General features: G+C 42.1%; 1 protein-coding gene across 2 annotated transcripts in view; it reads right to left on the reverse strand.

Moving 5' to 3' along the window:
- CFAP299 (cilia and flagella associated protein 299) overlaps positions 1-18,879 on the reverse strand; it is a 353,465-nt gene that overhangs the window by 215,688 nt on the left and 118,898 nt on the right. For both annotated transcript variants that reach the window (XM_053404315.1, XM_053404314.1), the window contains exon 3: positions 6,941-7,031. In XM_053404315.1, coding sequence (XP_053260290.1) covers positions 6,941-7,031 — 91 coding nt within the window. The remainder of the gene's footprint in view (positions 1-6,940; positions 7,032-18,879) is intronic.

The following is an 18,879-nucleotide window of genomic DNA, read 5'->3' on the forward strand; positions in this document are numbered from 1 at the left end:
ACCACTAAATGGCTACTGCATAGTTTTGGGAACCTGTGGTTACAATCGCCTGTAATCTGCTTTATCTTGACATTCTGCTTTCATTTTTGGCAGGAATGAATCTTCCACGCAAATACCCACTGTTTTTAGAGATTTATATTAAAATAAATAGTGAAATTATAGCCACAATGAATCTTCAAGAATGCAAAAGGTTGGGAACCTTTTGGAAAGGGCTCAAGGAATCTTGCCACATTGACAATTGGGCAAGAAAACCTTCAAGTCCCCAACCGACTTTGTCCGTTACTCAAAATAAAGTTATTCCGTCTTAAATCAAGGTAACCTTTGGAAAATGTAGTAGCAATTTAAAGATTCAGAGTCCAGAATTTGAGACTTGGAAGTCAGTAAACTAATTGCTTAATGAGATGAGGAAGGTTACTTTGAAATCATTTCCTAAATTGCTGAGGACCAAATTATGCATTTAGCAGGATTAAGAGGTACAGCTTGACACATTTAGCAGGATCAAGTAGCAAAACTTGGCTGAAGATGATGGTGGTAGGAAGGCTGGATATTTGAATACTCCTGCAGGAAAAAGACTCCCAGCACACAGAAAAATAACAGAGTGTAAGAGAAGGCAAAACACACTAGTTTTATATGTGCAGAGAGGTTATTTCCTTTTTCCTTTTTTTAATGGCAGAACGTTCTAAGATGAAATCCCATACCTCCATCTTAGAGTGGCACACAAGAAGTTTCACCACTGGATTCTGCTGAGCGTATCAACTGGTTCTTAGGTTTTCATGAAGCATCACCGCTGAGTGACCCACACACAGAATCTCTACACTGCTTCCCCGTAAAGCAAAAAACAAACAAACCCAGAAATTCTCATTATTACGTGGCTTCCATGAGCAGGGCCAGATTTAGGTTTGATGAGGCCCTAAATCATGCATAGGCAAACTCAGCCCTCCAGATGTTTTGGGACTACAACTCCCATCATCCCTGACCACTGGTCCTGTTAGCTAGGGATGATGGGAGTTGTGGTCCCAAACATCTGGAGGGCTGGAGTTTGCCTATGCCTATTCTAAAGCCATTTGCACATAACAAAATATGTATTTTATTGAAGTATTTGTTGAACTGAAATACAATTAAGAAGAAGTATATTAATAGTGAAATACAATTAAGAAGTATTTTGGGGGGCGGGGCAAGAGAGTGGGGCCCTAAGCTCTACGTGGGGCTACCTTTGAAGGTGACCCGGAAACTACAACTAATCCAGAATGCGGCAACTAGACTGGTGACTGGGGGCGGCCACAGAGACCACATAACACCGGTCTTGAATGACCTACATTGGCTCCCAGTATGTTTCCGAGCACAATTCAAAGTATTGGGGTTGACCTTTAAAGCCCTAAACGGCCTCGGCCCAGTATACCTGAAGGAGAGTCTCCACCCCCATCATTCTGCCAGGACGCTGAGGTCCAGCACCGAGGGCCTTCTGGCAGTTCTCTCATTGCAAGAAGCAAAGCTACAAGGAACCAGGCAGAGGGCCTTCTTGGTGGTGGCTCCACTTGGTGGTTCCACCCTGTGGAACGCCCTCCCATCAGATGTCAAAGAAATAAACAACTACCTGACATTCAGAAGACATCTTAAGGCAGCCCTGTTCAGGGAAGTTTTTAATGTGCAACATCTTAGTGTATTTTTGGTCTTTGTGGAAGCCGCCCAGAGTGGCTGGGGAAACCCAGCCAGATGGGCGGGGTACAAATAATAAATTATTATTATTATTATTATTATTATTATTATTATTATTATTATTATTAAGCTATAGCTTGTTTAGCTTCTATGTAAATCTGGCACTGTCCATGAGCTTAACTTCAAGATGGAAACTGTATGTCAATGAACCACTCTAAGTTGTACAGTCAGTAGCTTGGTAGAATATGCCCAACATGCCAGCTGTTGCATATTCTTTCCCTCTGCGAGCGGCACCAATTCTGCCGTGCAAACTAAAGTAGAATTAGCATGCTTTGCACCCAGGTGCTTGCTGTTACACCCAACTTCTGGCAACACAGGAGGTAAAGTCTGGGAATGAGTCAAAGTTGGGCGAGGCGAGTATGTGCGTTAAGGAAGAGAAAAATAAGGGCATCAGCATTCCCTTGAATTCATATAAAAGCTCCATTTCACCTGCAAGCTTTCACTAGTGTGGCCTAGTGCTGTCTAAGAAATTTGTAACCTTATTCTGGTTTGATGCTCCAGCTGAATCTCTGTTTGACATCCTTCCAGCTCCAGGTTCAGAAACCACTGCAGTTTCAACACTTGGATGAGCACAGCTTTGCGTTCCCCTCCAAAATCTCACTATACATGTCCAAGATTGACTAAGTGGTGTTTTTCCTGCCCTAGCAAATATCTAGAAGGGACCTTCAGGGTTATTTGAGTTCACCTTTGCAAGCTGAGAAGATATCTTTTATTGGGGCTTTTATTTATATACAGCATGCAAGCATCACAAAAAAAAACTTAAAAAAAACAAAGAGCAAAGGAAAAGTAAACAATTTTTTGGAAAAAAATTGAAAGCAAAATATATATTTTATGACTGAAACCCATGATCAGCCTTCTGGCAAAGATCAGATATTTAAGCTGCCTAAAGGCCATTTCTCGTTAAAACTGCTTGACATTTCTTTTACTCTAAACATGCAGGGGAAAGCAGTTATTGATATCTGTGCTGCTAGAAGAAAATTTGCAGCTATTTCCAGGAAATGCAGAGTTTTACGTCTTTTTATGGTGCCCTGCTAGCAGAGAATTGGAATGTGATATGCAATTCATATTCTAAGCACAAAAGTGATTTGTTTGAAATTAAATTATGATTACCTGCATGACTCATATCATCTCTGCAGGGAAATATTAATTGCACAGACATGGGTTCCATCAGAAGAGAAAGGAATATTTTGACAATGCACGTTTTATTTCAGCAGCAGCGTACCAGCATCCCTCTCCCCCACATACTTTTTCCCCCCAATAAAAGTTGGAAGAAAAAATGTCAGAAAAAGATCATGTCAGCACAATATTTCTGGTGATATACAATGCAATCTTGTGTTTCATAGCATTTTCAACACAGGAAATTGGTGTATTAAAAACAATCCAATTCACATTTCTTTCGCTTGAATCAGGACTTGTGGTTCCTTTGAATGGAAACAAGCTGTTTTTACACTAGCTTAAGATGTCCATGCTTGTTAATTGCTGACTCAGACAACATTCAGTGATAATGTCAATGCCCCATGCTAAAGTTTAGCAGCTAAAGCATAATTTAGACCAACCTGATCACAGAATTCGTTGTCACATTTTGTTTAGATTATTTCCTAATCATTCAAGCTATATTATTTGTAACTTGCTAATTGATTGAAACCTTAGCCAACTTCCCAAGAGCTGCAACATCTCAGTAATGTACAAATTAGAAGACCTAAAGTATGAAAGTCTATTTATCATGTCAACCCAACCATTCATTGGAACCTTGTTAACAAAACTCTAGATATTTGAAAAGACCAGGGATAAAATCCTTATCCCGACTTATGGGAAAAGCACTTCCATACGTCTAAGGCATCTGATAACTTCATTTTGGGGGACGGTACCCAAGTTACATGATGGATGGGTTTATAGCAACATATGGTATACATTATAATGAGTTTAGATTATTGTAGCCCAATGGACTATAGATAGCAAGTTTTCTAATGTACTCAGTCTCCACCACCACAATTCCAGTTAAAGTGAAATGCCATGGAAGCAGTATCTGTATCCAATGGTGTGTTGGGGTTTTTTTGAAAGGAAAATCACTGCATATTATTTGGAATAACATACAGAAGTTTCGCAGGTGGCTTGGCCACCCTCCACTTCTAAGTTTTGTGTGGAAGAGGCATTCATGTGTCCTTCACTGGTCTTGAAGTACACTGGGGAAGCCCAGCCAGATGGGCGGGGTATAAATAATAAATTATTATTATTATTATGAGGGTGATCAAATCACACATATTCTGTGAGTAGTGCCTACATGTGAAATAGTACATAACACTGTCAGTTTCTTAGTACAGAAAGTATAGATCAGATGTATAGAGATATGCCATATTCTAACTACCGGTAGTTCAAGAGTTAATTCAATTAGTTCTGGCAGCTTCTCTGTGTGAAAGAAACAAGCAGAAGGTTCATGATGTTTGGGTTATTCCTTCAGAGAAGCAGAGTACAGCTGCCTTAAACTGGTTCTCTTATGTATTTCTGTCAAGGTCATGCTGACTATAGTAGTAAGGGCAGAAGGAGCCTGAGTTTCACTTTCTCTTTCTATCTTTGTTTCCTTTCTGGTGTGGTGTTCTGTACATCATGGAGACAAACTAAGGCCCGGGAGCTGGATCCGGCCCAATCGCCTTCTAAATCCGGCCAGCAGACGGTCTGAGAATCAGTGTGTTTTTACATGAGTAGAATGTGTCCTTTTATTTAAAATGCATCTCTGGGTTATTTGTGGGGCATAGGAATTTGTTCATTTCCCCCCCCCCCAAAAAAAAATATAGTCCGGCCCCCCACAAGGTCTAAGGGGCAGTGGACCGGCCCCCTGCTGAAAAAGTTTGCTGACCCCTGCTGTAGACAGTATGCTTAGTGTTGAGGTTTAGACTTATTATAAGTTCTTGTAAGTTTAAGTTACAGTGGTGCCTCGCAAGACGAAAAGAATCCGTTCCGCGAGTCTCTTCGTCGCGCGGTTTTTTCGTCTTGCGAAGCAAGCCCATTAGCGGCTTAGCGGATTAGTGCTATTAGCGGCTTAGCGGGCTTAGCGGATCAGCTGATAAGCGGCTTAGCGGATCAGCTGATAAGCGGCTTAGCAGCTTAGCGGATCAGCTGTTAAGCGGATCAGCTGTTAAGCGGCTTAGCGGATCAGCTGATAAGCGGCTTAGCGATCAGCTGTTAAGCGGCTTAGCGGATCAGCTGATAAGCGGCTTAGCGGCTTGGGGAAAAGGGGGGGAAAGGAAAAAAACCCTGCAGGAACTCGCAAGACATTTTCGTCTTGCGAAGCAAGCCCATAGGAAATTCATTTTGCGAAGCACCTCCAAAACGGAAACCCCTTTCGTCTAGCGGGTTTTCCGTCTTGCGAGGCATTCGTCTTGCGGGGCACCACTGTATGTCTGTGGCAACTGGATTTCTTATGGACAGTGCCAATCCTGAATGTGTTGGATTTGTGACCATTATGCTCATTTGCCTTCCTTAGCAGTCAAACTCTGCTGGATGAAATACAATTGCCTCTGGTCTGTTTTTTGGGAATCCTGCAACGTGTTTAAGTTGTTCAATAGCACGTCAAAGCGCAAGTAGATAAATAGGTACCGCTCTGGTGGGAAGGTAAACGACGTTTCCGTGCGCTGCTCTGGTTTGCCAAAAGAGGCTTAGTCATGCTGGCCACAGGACCCGGAAGCTGTACGCCGGCTCCCTCGGCCAATAAAGCGAGATGAGCGCCGCAACCCCAGAGTCGGCCACGACTGAACCTAATGGTCAGGGGCCCCTTTACCTTTACCTATACATTGGAGTTCTGCTCTGGATCACTATCGAGTAGAATTTCATGATAAGCAAAGCCTGATATCACCTTGTGTCGCATGGCCTGCAAGGAAGGCCATCGCTGACCCAGCCTATCAGGATGCTGTTCCGCGATAAAAACTTGGCAGTCCCCCAGAAGCATGAACCATGTTTTGCATGGGGCCATACACAGCTTCTTCTAGCCCCCTAAGTAGGAGGTAGGGTTGTGACTCCTCATACTGTTTCTGCCACAATGATGTCAGAAGCAAAATGAAAAACAGCATAATACAAAACCATTCAAAGCAGCCAAGTATCTACAGCGGATGCTCAGGTTGCGAACGTGATCCGTGCGGGATGCACGTTTGCAACCTGCAGCGTTCGCAACCCGCGTCTGTGCATGCGCGGGTTGCGATTTGACGCTTCTGTGCATGTGCCCCGAAATCCAGAAGTAACCCGTTCCAATACTTCCAGGTTTTGGCGGTCTGCAACCCAAAAAAACGCAACCTGAAGCGGATGTAACTCGAGGTATGATTGTATTTGTGTGTGTGTGTGTGTATTTCTGGTGATGGTCAGAAATACACACACACAAACAAACAAACAAACAAATAGGCAAACAACAGCCAAACACTGACCCCCCCATACACACAACAAATAAAACATATTTTTTTAAAAAAGGCACCCCCACAACCAAATAGAAACAAAAAGGCCCCCGCAAAACCCCCATTTTAAAAACTGGGAAAGGCAGGTCTTGGCAAAGGGGGTGTATGAGGGCACTGTGTTGGAGACCTAAAGTCTAGCCTGATCCAACCAAGAGAACTCAAGGCACATGTGCGCCAACTCAGTGGCTGCTACCAAGTTTTTCAAAAGCAGCCAAGTATCTAAGGATAAGGAAGAGTTCAGAATGCTCGTCATTGTAGTACAGTACTAAAATGTAAATATCAGAAAAATGTAAATACACCACTACACACATTTTTTTGTATCTTAACATTTGGCTGCACTGATGAGTATCTGCATTAAGAGTATGAAATTTTAAGTGCATGCATTTCAGCTGCACTTACAAAAGGACCCTGTCAAAACTTGTGAAAGTTTCCCGTAATATTATTTAGGAAAACAAGAATACCCCGTCCCATGCGCATATGCACACATATGAAATGCAGAGTTGTGTTTTCATACAAATCTTATATGTCTATACGGAAATAGATCTGCTCTATTCTTTACTCTCCAAGCCTTCACACAACCTACTGACATTGTTTTTATGTTAAAAAAAAAAATCAAGTTGTGCTCTGATCAATTGATTTCTGAGCCTTCCCTCAATTTCCTCCATAAGCTTCATTCTATTTAACATTTCCATGTTGAGAACCCATAATAGTCGCAGTATTCGGATGGCAGCTTTTCACTGCAATCTCACATTGTTCTACAGAACTTTCCTTTCAAATTTACTTACAGACATTTTGCCGTTGCGGTTGGCTTCCTCCCTTTCCGCCAGTGCCTTCAGAAAGTCGTCTTTCAGCTCTTTTCCTGCACCTGCCAGAGCTCTAGTAAGGGAAAGACAACACAACATTTGTTTCCTGCTCTTTTTATCTTCTTCCTCGTTTAAATAACAACTGGTTTAGCGCAGTGCGCGGGGACTCGCCGAGTGGGCAGCTCGGTTCAGGAGCGGCTCAGGGGCTGGTTAAATGGCCTCCCTAGGCCACTTCTGGCCCATCGGCCGCAGGTTGGGGACCCCTGGCCTAAGCCAATACCGCTCACATTCTGTAACCAATAAAGTTGTGGCCTAACTTTTGCCCTTTAATATTAACCTAAAATTCTGTGTCCTTGTGTGCGGGTGGCTTGGGAGCCTTGACAGGCAAATATATGTGTGCATGCACCCACATCACATATCAATGCACACCAATGGTCATATACGACTGCCCTTCTTCATCAATTTTAATAAAAAGCTAACCCTCCAGAGAAAAGGGTGCCCCCATGCCCACAAGGAACAGTTGGATATATTTGTGTTGGGAATAGTTAAACTTTGTACAGTCTTACTATGCCCTCTCTGTTTTCGCAAGAAAGGGAGAAGTGGCAACTAGAAAAGGGAAAACGGTGGGAAGGGATTCTTTAGCCCCTGCTATGCATTTCTCCTGTTTGACTAAGTTTACTTAACACTCAGTGACCTGAAAAAGCTTGTAAAAATAAATACCAAAAAGAAGTTATTTCCTCAAAAAGAAAAAGAAAAGAAAAGAAAGGAAGCTAGAGTAATTTCTTTACAAAGGATTAGAGCTACACTTTACTTTACTGGCATGTAAACACTCAGTTATTCTATTGTTAACATATTCACGCAATTGCACCCTTTCGATGCAGTATAAGGGCAATGCAAAAAAAGGCAAGAGAAAAACTGAAAGCTGTGTTTAACGATTAACCAGCAAGTTATGCATGCTATTACAATGTCACACATACAATCTAACAAGTAAAGGTCTTCCCCTTCCCTTCCTGAAGCCCATTTCTTCAGTCCTTCCATTGCAGAATCTTCAATGTAATCTAATTTATTAGAAAAGGGAATGTTCCACAGGGAGATCATTCTGCGCAAACCATATTGGAATGGGAAAGAGAAGCTCAAGCTTTTTACGTTTGATGTTTTATTGTGCTGAAAGTTTTAATTTGTTGGAAACCGTCCGGAGTGGTTGTGTCCCTGATGGGCTGGGGCAATCCAGTCTGATGGGCAGCACGCATACATACACACACACACACACACACACACACATATATAGACACACAAACACACACACATATATATATCTGTAAGCAAAGACAGCCTGTCTATTAAAAGATGGATTGAATTTTCCTGGATACAAAGATGGCAAAAAACAAACACGCCCAAAGCTAAGTGTTATTGGCAAACTGTTGACATGGCAGACTAATGATGACAATCCCCACCAGAGGCCTCAATAAGATGACAATGAAACTGAGGCCAAATCAGGGCAAGCCCTTGTTGAAACTTGCCGCCCTCGTTCTGCAGGAAAGCATTGGTGCAAGTCATTAATTAATGGAACACCATTACAAAGTGCACATAAAATGGGGCCACCCATTAAACTGAAACACTCATTGCTACCCAGTCAGAAGCAGACTTCTGCATTATGAGTATGTTCTTTGCAGCACTATTCTGTGTCTGATCCTACTTCACTACATTGCACGTCTAAAATGCATGTCTGCAAAGCAACTGCTCGGGTTGCTTCTGGTGGCCCTCAGTTGCAAAATAAGAATTTACCAATGCAAATGCAATTCCCATTATCCTCACCACCTCCTGTATCAACTGCCAAGTCTGAAAAGTCTCTCCCTCCCCCAAAGCCATGCTCCCTGTTAGACAAAGGTCCATACAGGGCAGTGGAAAGGCCTCCCTTGGGAGGCTGTAGACTCCCCTTGAGGTTTTTAAGCAGAGGTTGGATGGCCATCCGTCATGGATGCTTTAGCTGAGATTCCTGCATTTCAAGGGGTTGGACTAGATAACCCCTGGGTCCCTTCCAGCTCTACAATTCTATGATTCCATGGCAATCAAAACAGCCCCAGGCAAAAGCCAACTCTTAAGACCAGACCAGTATGCACCTAGGAAATCTGTGTAAAATACTGGATGGCCTAGATTTAAGGACATAAGAAGAAACTGCTGCATCAGGCCAATTAGTAGTCCAGTATTCCTATTCTCGACAAACCTAGATAGCATCTTAAAAAGCAGAGACATCACCTTGCCAACAAAGGTCCGTATAGTTAAAGCTATGGTTTTCCCAGGAGTGATGTATGGAAGTGAGAGGTGGACCATAAAGAAGGCTGATCGCCGAAGAATTGATGCTTTTGAATTATGGTGCTGGAGGAGACTCTTGAGAGCCCCATGGACTGCAAGAAGACTGATCCATTCTGAAGGAAATCAGCCCTGAGTGCTCACCGGAAGGACAGATCCTGAAGCTGAGACTCCAATACTTTGGCCAACTCATGAGAAGAGAACACTCCCTGGAAAAGACCCTGATGTTGGGAAAGATGGAGGGCACAAGGAGAAGGGGACGACAGAGGATGAGATGGTTGGACAGTGTTCTTGAAGCTGCCAGTATGAGTTTGACCAAATTGCGGGAGGCAGTGGAAGACAGGAGTGCCTGGCGTGCTCTGGTCCATGGGGTCACGAAGAGTCGGACACGACTAAACAACTAAATAACAACAACAATTTTTACGGCCAGATGAAATGACTGTGTGGGAACATTATTAGTGAAAGCCATGCAGTTGGGTATATAGTACTATGGCTGCACAGATTCCACCAACCAGAAGCACAGCAACCTACTCTCATTTAAGAAATAGGTGTTCACTCCAGAGGGAAAATATGCTTGGTGAGTACATACCATATTTTTGTATCTAATCATCAAGAGTGATAAAAACAATGAGTTTTCCCATACATTATCAATTGTTTTTATCTTTTTTCCCATGAGAAGAAGGGATTCCCAAAAAAAGATGGCCACAAGACTCCTGTTCTGGAGAATTGGCTTGCAGTTGATTATGGCGCAAAGGAAACTTGTGAGTCAGGGCAATGCTTTGTGTGAGTTTCAAAATGCTGACACTGAAGATATATTAATGATTTCTTTAGTTTCAGTTATATATTTCTACAGGAGGAAGACGGGATTTTGACATATTTCATAGAATCATCGAGTTGGAAGATACCCCAAGGATCATTTAGTCCAACCCCCTCCAATGCAGGTATCTCAGCGAAAGGATCCAAGAGAGATGACTATCCAAAAACATCTAAGCAAGAAGAACCACCTGAGGGAGTCCGTCCCACAGTCAAACAGCTCTTTCCATCAGAAAGTTCTTCCTGATGCTTAGTCAGAATCTCCTTGTAACTTGAATCTATTGGTTCAATTCCTGCCCTCCAGAGCAGGAGAAAACAAGATTGCTCCTTCTTCCATGTGATAGCCCTTGAGATATTTTAAGATGGCTATCATATCTCCTGTCAGTCTCCTCTTTTCTAGGCTAAACATACCCAGCTCCTTCAACTGTTCCTCATAAGTCTTGGTTTCCAGACCCTTGATCATCTTGGTCTCCCTCCTCCTCTCCCTCCAGCTTATCAATATCCTTCTTAAAATTGTGGTGTCCAGAACTGGACACAGTGGTCCAGGTGTGGTCTGACTGAGGCAGAATGTTGTTGTTGTTTAGTCGTTTAGTCGTGTCCGACTCTTCATGACCCCATGGACCAGAGCACGCCAGGCACTTCTGTCCTCCACTCCCTCCCGCAGTTTGGTCAAACTCATGCTGGTAGCTTCGAGAACACTGTCCAACCATCTCGTCCTCTGTCGTCCCCTTCTCCTTGTGCCCTCAATCTTTCCCAACATCAGGGTCTTTTCCAGGGAGTCTTCTCTTCTCATGAGGTGGCCAAAGTATTGGAGCCTCAGCTTCACGATCTGTCCTTCCAGTGAGCACTCAGGGCTGATTTCCTTAAGAATGGAGAGGTTTGATCTTCTTGCAGTCCAGGGACTCTCAAGAGTCTCCTCCAGCACCATAATTCAAAAGCATCAATTCTTTGGCGATCAGCCTTCTTTAAGGTCCAGCTCTCACTTCCATACCTCACTACTGGGAAAACCATGGCTTTAACTATACGGACCTTTGTTGGCAAGGTGATGTCTCTGCTTTTTAAGATGCTGTCTAGGTTTGTCATTGCTTTGACCGAGGCAGAATAGAGTGGCACTATTACTTCCCTTGATCTGGTCACTATTCTTCTGTTGATACAGCCTAGATAACACATTGCAAATATTATCACCTAACATTAGGCAGTCCATTTCAATACCTAATCAGTGTGATTAAAGAGGGGTCCCAACTGCAACACTTTGCGTCCGCACCCTACCCTGACAAGAAGCAGAAGGAAGGGGAGAAGTGGTGTTTGACCTATTAGCATCAAGTCAATGGATCAACAGTACAGGGAAAGAGAACATAAAGAATCAGTTACGCTAGGTAAGAAAATTTCAGCTATGGGCCATCAAACCTTATTTCAGAAACCACCTCTTAGCCAGTCTTCAGCTTCTGGTTTCTCTATATACTGGTCTCCACAAGCATTTCCTCTCCCATTAAAGCTAACACTTCAGCACGAAAACTTATTTTTAAAAGAGCTAACCTAATACATTTTCAGCTTTCAAAGAAGCAATAATGAAACTGTCCTTACTCTCTAGGGGATGTATATTCACTACTGATCTTCAAATGAGATCAGCAGGCCGCACGCTAAGATGCTCAGAACAGCCTTTTGTAAACCGTTGGAGGTCAGCAATTTGCCGGATGCGAAGCAAAAAAATAAAATCTGCTAGAATTATCTACTGCTGGGACAAAGGACTTCCAAGGATACACAGATGAGCTGGAGGAGGAGTCGGAGTCCAGGAACTGGTTGTTCCAGCTGGACTGGTCCAGCTCAGTGGCATGGCCAAATGATGCTTTGTAGAAAGTGATGGGAGAACAGCTTCTGCTTTAAATATCTACAGTGTAATAGTACAATAAGCTCTTGTTGCAGGAGATGAAGGATGATGTGGAGCTACTGGCTCATCAGTGATGTGCACCAAGATATCCTTGATTGTTAAGGGGTGCTGGTTAGGTTTTATTTATCACATAAAGAAGCACCCTTGAATGCTTTGCATGATGTATGAATATTGTTATGGGGAGCAGGCCACAGTTCAGAATTCAGAAAAATCACCAAATGAATTCAGCCAAATATAAATGTTATTTAGCTCTGGAGTCGATTTAAAACAAAATCCATTTAAACATTTCAAAAACACCTTAAAAGTGAGGACTGATTTCTCACGTTCATTTTAAATTTGGTACAGGTAATTTAAGGTAAAGTGTTATTTCACGCGTTATCCCAGAGACCCCCTACTACAACATATTGTAGACTCTTACTAAAAAACACATTTTGGTACAAAAACTGCTAATTACTGGATTCTGCTGTTCAACTTTTAATTTTTTTAGCATTCTTTTTTAATTTCTTTGTTTTATTGCAAATTCATTCAAGAAAAAAGAAAAGGAAGGAAGGAAGGAAGGAAGGAAGGAAGGAAGGAAGGGAAAGGAAACACGGGGGGGGGGGACCTGTCAACTTACATTAACAGTACATTTAAAAATCAATACACCCAACTTAGTTTACACGTAAGAGTAATATATGCTATCCAATTGCCCAAATCTGGATCCAAGAAAAATAGAAAGTACATTCAAATGCAGCAAGTACATTAAGGTCACCAAACCACTGTGTAATAGATTGGGGTTATTTATCCTTCCAGGCTCAAAGTATAAATCTCTTAATGGCTCTTAGGGCACATAAAATCCATTCTTGCTGTCCATTAATATAATTTAGAAGTACATGAACATCCACAAATTTCAAGGCTTTCACTAATACAAAATTGATAAGGACAACAACTTTAGACCCCCAAAAAAGTATCACTGGACATGCCCACATCATGTGTATCACTGAGGAATTGTCAGCATTACACCTCCAACAGAAAAAAGCTAATATCATCAAGGCAACTATCTGTAAACAAACGGTAAAGGTAAAGGTAAAGGTACCCCTGTCCGTACGGGCCAGTCTTGACAGACTCTAGGGTTGTGCGCCCATCTCACTCTATAGGCCGGGGGCCAGCGCTGTCTGGAGACACTTCCGGGTCACGTGGCCAGCGTGACAAAGCTGCATCTGGCGAGCCAGCGTAGCACACGGAAACAACGTTTACCTTTCTGCCAGTAAGCAGTCCCTATTTATATACTTGCACCCGGGGGTGCTTTCGAACTGCTAGGTTGGCAGGCGCTGGGACCGAACAACGGGAGCGCACCCCACCGCGGGGATTCGAACCGCCGACCTTTCGATCGGCAAGCCCTAGGCACTGAGGCTTTTACCCACAGCGCCACCCGCGTCCCGTGTGGCAAACAAACGATAAACGCCCATAAAATGGCAAAAGCAGTTTCTTTCCAAAATAGGTTTTATCTTAAATAATTGCAATCACAGTAAATAAAGAGTCCACTTTTAATATACCAGTGGTTCAGTGCTCAGATGTCACTCCGGTAATCAGATGTTTTGTCCCCAAAGGGCTTAGTCATCGAGCTATAAAAATCAATTATAACAGCATTGCAACGAATTAACAAGTAGAGTAAGGAAAATTAAAAATTAAAATACACTGAGAATGCATGATTGAGACATAATTTTGTAGTAAATAATATACAAAAGACGACAGTATATAAACAACTTAAAGCATTACACTTCCAGCATCTATCTGAATTAGACAGTGCCTTCCTATAAAGACATTGTAGAGTATACCCAAAATTTTGCTGAGCCAATTTCCATTTTAAATCTAAATAAACATTCTGCATGGCTTATAAAGCAACTTCCTGATTTTTTTTTGGGGGGGGGGGTGTTGTACAGCATATTCTAACTCCATGTTCTATTCTTCTGGAAGCTCTTGAACTTCTACTTTACTTTCACTAATATATTGGTGAAAATAGCATACGAAAACACAGTAGGGAACATTGCTTGCAAAAAAATAAAAATAAAACATTAGTCCAAATTGTCAACAGAGGAGGAATTCACACGAAAATCCTAGTGCATTGATAAGAGGACTTCTTTAAAAAATAAATAAATCACAAATTGCTGCAGGTACGCAGAGAACTACAGTGGTGCCTTGCAAGACGAAATTAATCCGTTCCGCGAGTCTCTTCGTCTTGCGGTTTTTTCGTCTTGCGAAGCACGGCTATTAGCGGCTTTAAGAAAAAGGAAAAAAACTCGCAAGAACTCGCAAGACGTTTCGTCTTGCGAAGCAAGCCTACAGGGAAATTCGTCTTGCGGAACAACTCAAAAAACAGAAAACCCTTTCGTCTAGCGAGTTTTTCGTCTTGCGAGGCATTCATCTTGCGGGGCACCACTGTATATTTATCACTGGAAAAATGAGAAACCGAGGGAATCCAAATTGACAGAACATTCCAGCTCTGCTTGATAGGCACAATTTATGTGCACTAATCAGTGTTCAGTCAACCTTCAAGTGAGACTTGCACCACTTGCATTCAAATCTTTGTCCAGTTTGATTCATAGCCTGCAGCTCTGCAGAATGACAGGAACCAAACTGGACTCCACAGCACCAAAGAGGATGCTAAGGAGCAATGTTCCACAGCCAGGCCAGGAATCTGACAGGACCATCAGCTTAGTCTCCTAGAAAATCCCCTAAACTGGGTGTCCAACAAGTCAACCCCTTTGCAGGGGAAAAAGAGCATCTGGCCCCGCCCCCTCTCCCCGTCCTCCATTTGCGCATGATTGGAAGGTGGAGTTTTCGCTGAGAGGCTGATTGTTTCCTGAGAGATCTTTTGTTGAGAGACTTTTTCCTTCCCCCCCCCCTAAAGAAATCTCAACCTTTTTTTTTTACCTTCCCCTCTTTAAAAAGGTCAACCACTCTGGACTTTTCTCCCTAAGACCTGAACCCCTCCCAAATAGTGGTAGATCACTGCCAGTTTTTTATTCTGTGAGTAGATCAGTCTCTTGGGAGTTGGCCTAAAGCATTCAGAGATCTATCCAGGGCAAACCACCCTTACGTTATGGAGGAATTTCATACAAGTGGAACATTGCACTTCTATTTATGAAGGAAGAAATATAAGCTTTCACTCTCCCCGCGCATGGATTGGGTTAAGAGAGAGCTACTCTTTACAATGACTAATTGGATTAGGAAGTTACTTTTTAAAAGAAAGCTTAAACTCTTACCATTTCTGACATATTTGGCACACACTCAATTGAGAAATGTGCTATAAAACTCTTGATTGCTACTTACATAATCTAATGTACAGGAAATACCTCTGGAAGGGCCTTAATCCCACGTATTTTATTGTTTAATAAAATGAACAAGTAATTGCAAAAGCTACACTCAGTATATGATATGCGAAACTCTACAAAGCGAAGGCTCTCTCTCTTTTCAGAAAATATTTTGGTTGCTTATGCACTTTATTTGAACAGTTTCCATGGTTATCACAGCTTTGGCTGACAAGGAGAAACCTACACCTGACATAATATTGGCACTGATATTACAAACAGTTAACAGCAAGCTACCAGCAACGTGGTCCTGTCATTTATCCAACATTCACAACTTTTTTTAAAAGGTTCTTTTATCAGCTCTAGGCTAAGTTCATTAAAAGAAAAAGAAAAAACATCACTGCTGTCAAGGGTGGGTTTTTTTTAATTTTTATTTTAAGGAAGTGTTTCAGCGTGCTTCCTAATGTGATTAGCAGAGCTAACATGAAGAGAGGACCTTGCCCTGAATTCTGGATACACGATAAAACACACAACTCACAGCAATAAATTATCAGAAATCAGGCAAATTATCAGAAATCAGTTGACGAGGCATTGCACATCATTCATTTCTTGCAGGCATGTCCAACTCCTAAGGGATAGTGATCTACTCCCACTATAAAAAAAACTGGCAGTGATCTACTCACTGGATTGACCAATGTTGTTGGGGAGGAAGACCCAAAGCGGCTGAGCTTTCTGGGGGAAGAAAGACCCAAAGTTGTTGCTTATTTTTAGGGGGGGGGGTCGATCAGGATCGACTGTTGGACATGCCTGATTTATTGAATTTGTTACCTTAAGATGCAATGATGGCTTCTAGCTATTAGGACTGGGCAATGTATTGATACATTGCCCAGAAACAGTTTGAGGGCCATAGCGCAATGGCGCCTTCACCCAGTGGTATATTGCGGGTGGAACTTGCCTCCCACTAACAAAGCTGAGGCGATTTCACCCCAGCACTTTGTGGGGCCGTTGCAGCTTGTTCCTCCCGCCGCTTTTCAACATCACGACGTATAATTGTATTCTGGTGTTAGGCTGGTGATAAGGTAAAGGTAAAGGACCCCTGACAGTTAACTCCAGTTGCAAACGACTCTGGGGTTTCTGCGCTCATCTTGCTTTGCAGGCCGAGGGAGTCGGCGTTTGTCCGCAGACAGTTTTTCTGGGGCATGTGGCCAGCATGACCAGAGCAGCGCACGGAAACACCGTTTACCTTCCCACCAGAGCAGTACCTATTTATCTACTTGCACTTTGATGTGCTTTTGAACTGCTAGGTTGGCAGGAGCTGGGTACGAGCAACGGGATTCGAACCGCCGACCTTCCAATCGGCAAGCCCTAGGCTCAGTGGTTTAACCCACAGTGCCACCCGCGTCCCTGGGCTGGTGATAGATAAATATAAACAAATATAAATCTCAGCTGTCATTGGAAGATGCTGCCTCAGCACTCATCAAGAGCCAGCATGGTGTAATGGTTAAGAGCGGTGGACTCGTAATCTGGTGAACCGGGTTCGATTCCCTGCTCCTCCACATGCAGCTGCTGGGTGACCTTGGGCTAGACACACTTCTCTGAAGTCTCTCAGCCTCACGCACCTCACAGAGTGTTTGTTGTGGGGGAGGAAGGGAAAGGAGATTGTTAGCCGCCTCCTTAGGGTAGTGATAAAGAGGGATATCAAATCCAAACTCCTCCTCTTCTTCTTCTTCTTCTTCTTCTTCTTCTTCTTCTTCTTCTTCTTCTTCTTCATTTTAAGTAACTTCCAAACCAGTCAACATTCATAATACATGGAGTGAGTAGAAGTGCCATCTTCAGGTATCAAAATGTCTTAGGCCGGCCCAGGGTCACTTCAATAGCTATTAGGCAGGATTGCTAAGTGGGTATAATTTAGCAATACTTTTGAAAATGAAAACCAGATGGCTGTTTGAATTGTATTTGGTAAAGATTTAGTTGTTGTCCGTAATTTTTATTCGCAATAATTGCCTTTTGCCATTTTAAACAGTTAATATTTATACTCGGGAGAAACATCATTTATTTCTGGGTAAGGTTAAAAAACAAGGAAGTGTTATGGAGACTGGAATGATTAATCTTGCCTCAAAAAAGCAGATGGAATTGGGGAAGAACTGGCTCAGTGATAACCAATATAGTCTCATTTCCCTATTATACGCTGACATATAAGTTTAAAATGTGACACTTGTATTAAATGTAAATGTTTTAAGGCTTGCACTGCGTAATGTTAAGAACTGGAAACTGGAAGCATGCATAAAGGATAAATGAAGAAACAAGTGATTTGATTAGCCTAATGTTTTGACCATATATAGATTGTGGTTTATATAGTGTTAGACACAAATCAGTGTGGACAAATCAGTAATGTCCCTACACTGGATAACACCCCTATATGTAAAATTACTGAGTGTTAAAATGTCATGGGTAAAGCATAGCAGATTTGCAGCGATAAATGATTGGACAAGAGGAAAGAAAAGGGTTAAAGAAAGGAATCAATAGGTAATTCAGACCAGGGGTTGCTGAAAAAAGTTTAAAACAGGGATGCAGAAAAGGGAGGCATGGGGAAGTCGCTGAAATTGGGTATATGAAAAAATTTATGAAATTATACATGTTTATATGTTTGTTTGTCAGTGTTTGTTGTTTGTATTGTCTTATATTATATGTTGAAAAACCAATAAAAAATTTATTAAAAAAAAACACCCCTATATCCAGCATAATGTGATTTTGAAAGATAAAAATCCCACAAGGAAGCTATTGTGTCTATCATTGTTTAATGGGCTGATGTGGTACAGCAATAAAGCTTCCAGCACGTTTGCAAAGCTAAGCAGGGTCCGGTGTGGTTTCAAATTGGATGGGTAACCGGGGGTTGAGATACTTGCGTTGCAGGGGGTTGGACTCAGGGTCCCTTCCAAATTACAATTCTATGATTCTACTCTTCCCACGATTAGAGAACAGAACACATAGCAATGGGTCAACTTCAGTATTTCTCCATTCATGTTTGAAGCCCTCTAAACTCTGGAAGTATGAGCTTTCCTAACACGAAACTTGCTTTTTCAAAGATGCATGTGGGAAAAGCTTGTGGTCTCAAGAGCCTTGGAATCTTGTTATAAATATATTTTCACAGGCAGCAATTGGAGAAATAACTACGCAAAATCTAAGAAGCACAGACATCAAAAGTATCAGGAGCGCATGAACCTTGGATCACACTGTGTAAAAGGCACTTTTAAAAATAAACACTTTTAGATCAAATCATAATATTAATCTATTTTAAGGAAAAATAAAGCATCTGTTATTAAGCACTTTTGCGATACAAGGCTTCAGTCCTAGCAACATAGCAGCCCCTGGAAAGTATCACATCAAAGCAGAGATACTTATCAAGACCTAAACAACACTTACGGAAGAGTAACAAATTAAAAGCTTAGCAAAAACTAATGGTAATAATAACCTCAAGAGATTTTCAACTTTTTGCTCCCCAAGTGAAAAGTTCCTAAGAAGCTATGCAAACAAGCAATCGGCTTTTGCAACTCTTGCTCAAAAATCACAAAGATTTCTTCAGAAAAATAGCAAAATCTAGTTCCTACACCCTTGCACAA

The sequence above is a fragment of the Podarcis raffonei genome, chromosome 9 (genome assembly GCF_027172205.1).
Source record: "Podarcis raffonei isolate rPodRaf1 chromosome 9, rPodRaf1.pri, whole genome shotgun sequence".
NCBI classification, from domain to species: domain Eukaryota; kingdom Metazoa; phylum Chordata; class Lepidosauria; order Squamata; family Lacertidae; genus Podarcis; species Podarcis raffonei.